An 11,388-nucleotide genomic window follows, 5' to 3' on the forward strand; every position below is an offset into this window, starting at 1 on the left:
AGAGTTCGAGTTGGATAGCATTGAAGTTCGAGGATCTTAATATTGGAGTAGATTGACTTTTGGACCGCTTCCGTTAGCTGCGTTTTTGTAATAGTCATCATTGTAATAGAATTGCGGAATAATAATTGTATTTTATTTTAATTTTGGTTTAGAATTAATGGTCCGGAAGTGCGGGTCGTTACAACTGAGGTAATATCAATATATCTTTGTTATATCACACACACTTTATTTGTTGCGCACTAAGTCTGAGAATTTTCTCGAAAATAACATTTCCATCTTTCAAATAGGATCATGTTTTACGTATATCTTATGTTTAGAATTAATGGTCCTAGAATGTTTGGTTTGGTTTAATTTGATTTCTTTTAAAGTGTTAGACATATACCCCTTATTTATATAAAAAAAAAAAAGACATCTCCTAGAATATTAATCCAATCCAAGTATCCAACCACGAGTTAGCCCATGTATGTTGGGCCTGCACCCAGTTAGTGACTGCAACTACTTCCCAACTCATGTTCTCAAAGCTTCTTCTGAGTTCTTCATATGCACCATTTCTCCTATTTAACTTTAACTACTACTACACAAAATAACCATCACCATAATTGATCAATTCAAGAATTTATATGAACAAAATTTAATAAAAATCACAACTTTAGCGTTTCTTGAAGATTCTTGAAATGGGTTTAGAACCAAATTCATCATCTTCAGCAGCATCACCAAGTTCATGTTCATTACCTTCATCAACATCAGCAGTAACGCAGACTACAGGTGCGTGTAGTAGTGGAAAAAGAAGCAGAGATCCAGAAGATGAGGTTTATGTAGACAATCTTAACTCTCACAAGCGTTACCTTAGTGAGGTTAATCTCAATTCCCATTACATTTCATTTTAATTATTGTTTTTGTTTATATGTGTATGTATAATTGTATATGTGTACAGTTCGTCTTTTGATTAAGTGTTGAAATTATATGACATTTTTTAGGTGGTATGGATGATCAATTCCCATTACATTTCATTCTGATTATATGTTTTTGTATGTATATGTATAAAGTTTAGGTCTTTTGATTAATTATTGAAGTTATGTGACATTTTTTTTGTGTAGAATGGATGATTATGTTTATGGTCTATTAAGTGTGGTGTAGAATTGCTTTTCTGTTTAGGGGCATTGGGGTTTTTGTACCTCATTTTATTTGTTTCTTGATTTATCGATATTGCTCGAAATTTGATTTGTGGGTTTTTTTTATTGCACATATTAAGATGTAGTACTCTATTTGTTCCAACAAAAAGTATATATGGATGTAAAGTTCGAGTATTTTGATCTGTTATAGAAGTTATGTGACACTTATTGTGCTGTATTTATTGATATTACTCGAAATTGTTCTTTTGGCGTATTTTCTTTTCTTGCCAACATTGAGTGTGTAGTACTCTATTTGTTTTAACAAGAGAATATATGTATAAAGATCAAGTCTTTTGATTTGTTATGGAAGTTATGTGACATCTTTTGTGCTGTACTTATTGATAGTACTCGAAATTGTTCTTTTTGGGTGTTTCCTTTCTTGCCAATATTGAGGTATAATACTATATTTTTTTCAACTGAAGGACATATGTATAAAGTTCGAGTCTTTTGATTTGTAATGGAATTTATGTGTCATCTTTTGGGCCGTTTTTATTGAGATTACTCGAAATTGTTCTTTTGGGTTTTTTCTTTTCTCACCAATATTAAGTTATAGTACTCTATTTGTTTAAACAAGAGGATATATCTATAAAGTTCGAGTCTTTTGATTTGTTATGGAAGTTATGTGACATCTTCTGTGCTGTATTTGTTGATATCACTCGAAATTGTTCGTTGGGGTTTTTCCTTTCTTGCTAACATTGGAGTATAGTACTCTATTTGTTTCAATAAATAAATATATGTACAAAGTTCGAGTCTTTTGATTTGTTATGGAAGTTTGAGACATTTTCAGTGCAGTATGAATGGTTTAGGTTCTATTGAGTATTTTGTTGAAATATTTTTCTGTTAGTGCATTGCATTTTTTACTCTCTTTGATTTGATTTTTTGTTCTATTGTATTAGAAATACTTGAAATTGCGCGTATTGGGGGGGGGTTGAATTTTATGAATATAGTACTCTAATTGTTCAAATATAAATAAACACACACACACACACACATTCCATTTTCAGTTTACAAATTTCGAAGAATTAAAGGTCAAACTTGGATTCATAGTTGTTGCATACAAAAAGAGCAACAGAAGTCAAGAGGCTTGTAAAAGAACGCACGAAGCAAGAGACGTGCTTCATTGAAGAGCTCATTAGATGTCATTTAATTAATACAGTATATATGATTAAGTTTAGAGGGTATATAAAGTATGGTGTGATATTGTTTCTCTGTTTAGGGCCATTATGCCTATTGTACCTCAATTTTATTGTTTCTTGATTTGTTGATATTGCTCGAATTTTTTTTTATGGGTTTTTTCTTTTCTTGCACATATTGAGATATAGTACTCTATTTGTTTCAACAAAATGATATATGTGTGAAGTTCAAGTCTTTTGATATGCTATTAAGTTATGTGACATCTTTTAGGCTGTAATTGTTGATAATAATCCAAAATGTTCTTTTGGGATATTTCTTTTCTTGCCAACACTGAAGTATATTACTGTACTTATTTCAACGAAAGGATATATGTATAAAGTTCAAGTCTTTTGATTTGTTATGGAAGTTACGTGACATCTTCTTTTGTGCTGTATTTATTGATATTACTCGAAATTGTGCTTTTGGGGTTTTTCTTTTCTTGCTAACATTGAAGTACAGATAGTACTCCATTTGTTTCAACAAAAGGATATATGTATGAAGTTCAAGTCTTTTGATTTGTTATGGAAGTTATATGACATTTTTCGTGCAGTATGAATGATTTAGGTTATATTGAGCATGCTGTAAATAATATATTTTCTGTTAGCGCACTGCGCTTTTTGTACTCTATTCGATTTTTTTGTTCGAATGAATTAAAAATACTCGAAATTGCGCTTATGGTTGTTTTTTTACTTTTATGAATATAGTACTCTAATTGTTCAAACAAAGAAAAAATATTCGAATTTTGACAAAAAAGTCAAGAGGCTTCTAAAAGAACGCTCGATGCAAGACACATGCTTCATCGAAGAGAAGCTCATTAGATGGCATTTAATTAATATATGATATAATTTACCCAATCCAGAGTAAATAACACTGTGACGAACAAGTTCAAGTACTGTGTAGGGCGCTAATATTTGTATAATAAGAAAGTTTATATTCTATTGACATGTATTTGTCTTCATTCGTTAAATATTTTCGTTTTTTTAAATATTCATGAAACCTGTTTCGGAGTTGGTACTCTCTGTTTTTTATTGATTAAAATAAGTCTGAATTTGTCAAATTCTTATAGCACCTAGTCGTTCCAACTTATTAACGTTTAACGCTTCAAGCAGAGCATCTTGATATTGGTTGGAAATTGGACCTTTTCTGCTTAAAGTGCATAAAATTATTTGGTAAAAATATTATAATTGTATTGTTTAATATTACTACCACCAAATACATAAATGCTTTTGCTAAAAATCTATAGATTACATTAATTTCAAAGATTTTTGGGTTTAACTGACTTTCGGCTATGAATATAGATGGAGTGAGATGCTATAGATATATCAACACCCCTGACAATGAAAGAATATAGTTTGCCCCAAAAGATAGAGTTACAAGCATACCTGCGCTTTTCGTTCATGGGAATATGACTTTTGGGGGGAACAGAGGAAACTTATTATCTATATAGTGTGTAGTGATGGCGTTGCACATGTTTACATAGTAAATGTCGTTTTGTACTGCATACCAATAAAATAGAAGTCCTTTTCGGTGAAAAATGTCTTCTCTTTCTGCTAAAGGAGACCCTTTTTTGAATTAATAATATATATCGGGCCTTTTCCAGTTGTTGATGTTATTTAGTTGTACAATATTGGGACTCGGCACAACTTAACGATACATCCAATACCAATGATCTGTTCCTAGAATGCCTTGCTAGATCTCTGCTCTAGAGCTAGGCATCAGGTAACATGAGATAGCAGAGAGCGGCTTCTCTATAAAGGCGGCCACGTGTGATGGGGTGGAGGAGGTGGAGCCCTTATGAGGTTTCTTTGTTATTACACTTTGAACATGAGACTCTTTTTGCGGCTTGAGTTAAATTCATTTATGCTGCAGATAATGGCTTCAAGCTTGAATGGGCTGACGGTTGGAGACTCCCTACCAGACACACTTATGGATTCTCCTGCAAGGTCTGAGAACATGCTCTACCTTAGATTATTAATTTTTGTATTTTTGATTTGATTCACATAAAGTTTCTAATTATGTTTATATTTTATCATACATAAGGTCTATGTTAATAATGTATATGCCTTGTCCACTGCACCAGAATGCTCATAATATCATACTTCCCGATCGGTGTGTAACCGCAATTCCACACCCATATCCTCGCTTTTAATGAAAGACAATATGATATTGATGGATCGCAACTATTCAAAAAACTCTAGACTTAATCAATAGATGAACTCTGAAAGTTTTAAAGGTTACATCTTATTTAACCTTAGAATACCCTAAAATTTGATAGGTAATTATCCTAACCAATTAATGTTTCTTATTACTAATCAGCTACCATTGTAAATTATATAATATATATAAACTCCTTTTGTCACTTTACTAGTGTGACCTATAATATTCTTTATAATCTACATATCTAAATAAAACTTAGTAACAAACGACATTTACTTTATTCTTAAGTAATGACATGTAAACAAATTTATCTTATAATATCTTGCTCGGCATGACTGCATCATATGGCTGTTTCGAGGACAAAAAAAACATACTATAAGCGGGGTTTGCAAGACAAGTCTAAATGCATCTTTAGACGTTAGTCTACTTATGAATCAATTACTTAACAAATGCAAGGGCGAAGGTCAAGTTTTTAGACTTACATTTGCAGCTAGCATCTATGTCAAAAGGAAAGTATGATTTCTTCTAGTCTTTTTACTAACTTGTTAGATGGTAGCAAATGGGTTTTGCAGTTAGCATCTTCTAGTCTACTCTTTGACATGTGCCTTGTTAATAATCCATTTGTGAACTGCCTGGTAACATTTCTGGGTGATTTGGAAATCTAAATCCTATAATCATATTTTCTGAATGGTTGATAATTTTAAACTAGTTAGAATTTTAAATTGTTAATATAAATGTGAAACATTTATTTGGAAAATCTGAATCATATGTTTTGAATAGTTAGAAAGGCTTGGCTGTTTAAGAAATGATGTATAATTTTTTTTTATATGTTTTTAATTATTATTACTTATATAATACAATTTATGTTACTCGGACTCGGCTAGAAGTGTCTGGACACATGTCCAAGTATCGGACTCGACAACATTTTTAAAAATATGCATGTTTTTGGCTTAAAATAAGTGTCCGAGTCCGAGTGTCCATGTCCACGTGTCGAGTGTCCGACACGGGTACTCAAATGTAAAATGAAGAGTCCGAGTAACATAATGCACAAATTATTTGTTTAGTCTGTCCAATATTATATTATTAAAATATAGATGCAAGACTGTCTTCTATATAATTTGCAAAAATACAGATTGCAATTTGAGAAAGACCTTTTGTTCTTAATGTTTTAAAACAAAGATTATATAACTATGGGACAATAATGATAATATTAAACAACATAAATTTTACTAGTAACAAAAAAACATAAAATAATTATGGTTATATTAACTGGTGTGATGTAATTCGGTAAATTCGACAATTTTTTAATGTAGATGTAATTATATGATTATTAATTTAAAACAATTAGAAAGAAGAAGAAGATAGAAATATTTATTAGTGTAAATAAAAACAAGACTTATATAGACGGTAATCAATGTTTATCAATCTTTTAGCCAACTTTTGTGTTTGAGTTGTTCAGTCGATTCAGACTTTTTTAAGAGAATAGAGATCAAACAAACAATCTTAATCATCTTATTCCCTTTCGTTCGGTTCCCGCGGACTCGTAGCTTGTTATCATATGGCCTGTAAATTTCTTTTGATTAGTTGAGTTGTCATTAATCCTGAATGTAACGACACAGTTGTGATTTTGTAGTGAGTTGGAAGCTGGGCAGTGCATAATTGCTTATTAGTGTAAAGTGGAAGAAGGTGGTTGGTTTGTGCATGTTTTCTGTTTATTTGCTTCGGAGTTGTACCAATAACAGCCGCTGATAACTACTCAATGTAGAGTTGTCTCCCACGAAATTACCATCTTAGAATCTTTGAAAGGCCGAAAAGAAAAATCTTGTCATTAGTTGTTATCTGAATAAACAAAGAAACTTCGCGAGAATTATGCTTTAATTGGTAATATTGAGAGGAAGATTTCAGTTTTTTTTCAAATTCGTTGGTCTTGGTTCCATATATGTATCGAATTTTAGTTTTTCTGTTGCTATTTAAGGATAATGCTGTAGCTACATAGATTAACAAGCTGTGACACTGTTAGAATTTTTCTTTTTCCCTTATGTTAATTGTGGCTGGATCGTTGCTTATATCCACTCATATTAATCGATTTAATAACTTTTATGGTTTCAGAGATGAGATGCCTTATTCACCAATGTCAGAAGACTCAGATGACTGCCGATATTATGAGAGTCCAGTTAACACATGTTCATCCCAGCCAGAGAGTGTACCCACCAGTCCAGTTTCTCCTTACAGGCACCAAAGATTTCCAGGTGGATTTTCCTCGGGTCCACCTACTACTTCCTACCCTTTGCACAATTGTAATCTCCCTGTAACATGCCCCCAACCTCGTCAACGGGGCTCAGACTCTGAGGGCAGATTCCCCTCGTCGCCAAGTGACATATGCCACTCGGCTGACCTAAGGAGAGCTGCACTTATGAGGTCTGTGCAAATAAGGACACAATCTCCAGGTCCGTCTCTTTCAGAAATGTCATTCAGTCCAGGTCAAGAAGCTGGGCATAATATAGAATCCCAGGAGCGGCCATGTTCCTATATTAAGTCACTAGTTGATGAGAGGGAAGATCATATAGTAGAAGGATGCCCTACATCAGCTATATCAGAGGTTGAAACTCGGGAAAAGCCTTGCAGGGTCCTGAATATGAATTTGAAGGGGGAGAAAGCTGCAGATTGATAGCTTCAATAATATATGTTCGCTGGTCTATTCTCACCTTTAAAGATCATCTACCCTGAAAGTAAAGTTCCTTGAAAAGGTTTCCTGACATGTAGCTGTTCCAGTATGTGTAGCTGTTCCGGTATGTGTATGGTATCGTGTGTCTATCGAATACAGAAAATGTAAGATGAAGGCATTAATTTGAAAAACAATGTAGAAGAATTTTCTAGCTAACTTTTATCTATGATGCAAAGATTATAAATAGATTATAAAATACAGCAATGCATGTATTTTGGTAAATTTTGTTATTACTTGTGCAGCTGATACTTCTGGTGATGTTCTAACATGAATAAGATAGAAAAGCTAAGCAACTGAGCTATGTATTGGAATTATGATAATATAATAATTATCTTATAAGCGTGGCTCAAACTTTAAACTCGTAAATTAGAACTTAAGCTAGGCTTTGGCTTGAGTTCCGTGTGTCAAGCTCACCAAGCATTGTGCTTGTGAAGAGGTTCAACTGGTGAAGATATTCCTTAGACTAAACTCGTGTATCCAGGATTTGTATAAACTCAAATTACAGCTCAAATGATCAATAAAACTCGTGTATAGAATAAATGCAATGTTCGGTTTGTCTGGGCTCAAATAATAAATGCAATATTCGTGTTGGCTTGTAAATTGTAATCGAGATACAAGTGGGGACTTGGCTTTTCTCTAGATTTTCTTGGTGTTCATCCCATGTCACTAGCTAATGGCTGGATTCTGAAAGTTAATGCAGTTCCTGTCAACAGCGACGGATGTAATACTATTGGAAGAGGAGCTGGGAAGTAAATACTAAATATCTTTACAGAGTTGCCCGCAATAGCACCAGTTTTTATATGTCTGTTGGCTTTACCGTTTTTAAATCAAAGTATGTATGTATGTAGTGCAAAATTTCGCCCGATTTACCATATAATATATTTGTTGTTTTTGGCGGATCGCTTACTACTAGGTTGGATCGGATGTCAACCTGTGGAGGCACCATTTGTGACTATTGGACAAATTTCTCCTTTTGTCTTCTTCTTGTTCTTTGCCATAATGCCCATTCCGGGACGAGTTCAAAGAGAAAATCCTAATTATTTCAAAGAGAACTAATTATTCCAAGGATTAGACCACTGCTTTGCTAAGGATACGAGCATCTCAGTACTTTCTGCTAAGAGAAAAACAAAAAATATGTTACGACTTTACCTTGTATATCAATGTGAGTGAAGATTATGAAATACTTATGTGCCACTTGGTACCTACATTGGATACAAAAAGTATGGGTTTTGGTAAAATTTACATCATAAAATTTACATACGTTGATAACTCTGTTTTTTCACGGATCTTCTCCTTTCTCACATAAGCTAGAGTCCAGCTTCCGTTGCGGTCGGAGTGAGGTTAACCTGCTAGATAGGGGTCTCTGCAAAACAGAACCGGAGGGGGTTGTTTCCCGCGGAAACTCCGGTGTGAGAGTAAGAAATGGGGTTTTTTGAAGAAGAAGAAGAAGAAGAGGGAAGAAGGAGCTATTCAAAATATGTGTAATGGTGTGTGTATAGGTGTGTAGCAGTCAAATTTTTTCAACCTCTAAAACCCTCTTTTTTGGGCCTTTTATAGGTCCCAAGATTTAGGGTTTTTGGGGTTTGTACCTCTTCATCCTGGCATTTGATCATTCTTGGTTGGTGATTGATTGGACGGTTCGGATGGACTGTGTGGTCAGGTGTCCTTTCTCCATCAGAGTTGCCTTGGAATCTTTATCTATGGACGGCTGGGATGCAATTGTTCCATTTTGGGTAACATAAGACAGTTGACTCTTTTGTCCTGTGCCACATGGCACCGGGGACCACCCCGGCTTGGGCCTGGGGTGTTATCTCTTTGGGCTTCTGTTCCTTTATTTGGGTTTAGTTACTTCTGGCCTATCATTTGCCTCGCACTCCCTTATGTGGGTGATCCCGGATGGGGGAGTAGTTTTCTTGGAAAAATTTTATCACTCCTTTGATTTGTGGCCCCTAACCCCGGGGTGTTGTTGGATACAAGTCCCCTGGGTTGTGTTTAGGTAGGCCTTTTGGTTTTTGTCATTTGGAAAAATTTGATCATTTTTCCATTGATTTGTGGCCCCTAACCTCGGGGGTTGTTGGATACAAGTCCCCGGGGTTGTGTTTGGGTAGGCCTTTTGGTTTTTGTCATTTGGAAAAATTTGATCATTTTTCCTTTGATTTGTGGCCTTCAACCCCGGGGTGTTGTTGGATGCAAGTCCCCGGGGTTGTGTTTGGGTAGGCCTTTTGGTTCTTGACACTTGGAAAATTTTATCATTTTCCTTTGATTTGTGGCCCCTAACCCCGGCGTGTTATTGGATACAAGTCCCCGAGGTTGTGTTTGGGTAGGCCTTATGGTTCTTGACACTTGGAAATTTTTTATCTTTTTTCCTTTGATTTGTGGCCCCTAACCCCGGGGTGTTATTGGATACAAGTCCCCAGGGTTGCGTTTGGGTGACTGGGTGCAGATGCGACAGGTGGGTAGTACTTTAGCGCTTTTCCCAGAGTGTCAGGCGGCGGTTGAGCTTCTTGTACGAATATATGTGTGCGTATATGTATATATACGAAACGTTGCAGTTTTTCCCCCCTTTTCTCCTCAAAAGCCGCGTCTGTTAAATAATTACAGCAATGTAATCATTAACTGCAACGGTTATTTTCTGGACGCTAAAGATTGTGCCACGTGTCTTCATTCGACGGACACGATTGTGTGGCAGTTGAGTGGGTTACCTCTTTATTTGTGCCTATAAATACTCCACCTTTGTCATTTCTTTTTTCTTTACGCAATTACAAACGCAAAAACTCTCTGCAACTTTTCTCCAAGGAGAATTTGGGAGCTTTTCTCTTTGAAGCCGCCTTATTTCTCCTGCTTTCTTGTAAGTTTTCGAACTTTTCTTCATTCTTTTCTTTCTCGTGATTGTTTAACAAATACTTGCCGTCTGAGTTCTTAGAATGCATGCGTGTCCAAGCATCTGAATCAGTTTACTTTTGCTGTTTCGAGTTTTGGTGAATCGACAGGTTGTTGTTTATTGTTTGGATTTATAATTCTTGTTTGCATAGAAATAGTTGATGTTATTCCTCGAGGACTAACAATGAGATTTACAGAAGGGGGGGTTGAATGTAAATCTCAAAACTTTTTCAAGTTTTGAGAAGTTTATTAAAGCAGTGTGTTCTAGATGAACAAGTGTATGAATTGCTTTGAGCTAATGCAGACAGATATATATTCAAACACAAAATGTAAAGAACACAACAAACTTTAAAAACTTTTCTGGTGGATTTGTTGTTCCACCAGAGATGGTATATTAGAAAATCTGTGTTCAACAATGTTGATCACAGCTGCATCCTAGTACAAACTAGATGAATTTTCTCTCAAGATATTTCTTAACAGCTCTGGAAAAATCTATCTCTAATTACTAGCTTCTTCTTGGTTTATATATTACCAAGTGTACAAGTGAAAAACAATATAAAATTACAATAGTAAAATAAGTTCTTCACTTGCTTCTTTTCCTGTTCACTCAAGTACTTTGTTGACTATTGCAACTTTGTATTAAAGAAGAACGGCTGCTTTTTCTGTTGATCCTGAAATTCGGCTACCACATCTCAGGTTTTCTCTGTCAACCCATGTGCCTCTGTTTGTAGGTACAACTACCACTTATCAACGGCTAATTAGCAGAACATCCGTTGAAGCTTTCATCCGTTGATGACTTCATCCGTTGAAGGATGTTATCCGTTGAAGCTTTAGAGACATCCGTTGAAGCTTAGCTTCTCATCCGTTGAAGGTCTTTAAGTCATCCGTTGATACCACTTCATTTATACAAAATTACAAGGCATGAAATATTTACAATTGGCCTTCCTATCTGCATATCATCTAGTAGTCAACATGACTCATAGTTTCTCTCAACTTCTAAGAATTACAATTTTAAATACAGAGACTGAAATATGCTACAATACTAGACTTATTTCTAAGTAAAGCTACACCATCAACGGATAGCCAAAGTGGTCTTATCCGTTGAGGCTACAGACACTAAATTTCTACTTAAGTGTTTTGTTAAACATATCATCAAACTAATGCACATATATTCCTAACAATCTCCCCCTATTTATGTCTATAAGAACTGTAGGCATAAATTCAGGGTTAACTTGATGATAACAAAACACTTAACAAATATTTGAATTGAAACTAAGTAGA

General features: G+C 34.8%; 1 protein-coding gene across 2 annotated transcripts; it reads left to right on the forward strand.

Moving 5' to 3' along the window:
- The first annotated feature begins 466 nt into the window (after positions 1-466).
- On the forward strand, positions 467-7,438 carry LOC141684475 (uncharacterized). Of its 2 annotated transcripts, none has more exons than XM_074489465.1 (3): positions 467-854; positions 4,215-4,288; positions 6,612-7,437. In XM_074489465.1, the coding sequence occupies exons 1-3, from the start codon at positions 675-677 to the stop codon at positions 7,168-7,170; spliced, it is 813 nt and encodes a 270-aa protein (XP_074345566.1). In that variant the 5' UTR covers positions 467-674; the 3' UTR covers positions 7,171-7,437. The 2 variants fall into 2 exon arrangements, with proteins under 2 accessions (XP_074345566.1, XP_074345567.1); XM_074489466.1 differs by lacking the exon at positions 467-854 and adding an exon at positions 954-4,144 and having other exon boundaries at positions 6,612-7,438.
- The last annotated feature ends 3,950 nt before the right edge of the window (positions 7,439-11,388 follow it).

Source organism: Apium graveolens, chromosome 9, assembly GCF_009905375.1.
Source record: "Apium graveolens cultivar Ventura chromosome 9, ASM990537v1, whole genome shotgun sequence".
NCBI lineage: Eukaryota > Viridiplantae > Streptophyta > Magnoliopsida > Apiales > Apiaceae > Apium > Apium graveolens.

Excerpts from the sequence above, each read along its gene's own strand:
- LOC141684475 (XM_074489465.1), top strand. The coding sequence starts at position 675 with ATGGGTTTAGAACCAAATTCATCATCTTCAGCAGCATCACCAAGTTCA. Across the intron at positions 855-4,214 it reads ACAAGCGTTACCTTAGTGAG|ATAATGGCTTCAAGCTTGAA; the intron begins GTTAATCTCAAT and ends TTTATGCTGCAG. Across the intron at positions 4,289-6,611 it reads CTTATGGATTCTCCTGCAAG|AGATGAGATGCCTTATTCAC; the intron begins GTCTGAGAACAT and ends TTATGGTTTCAG.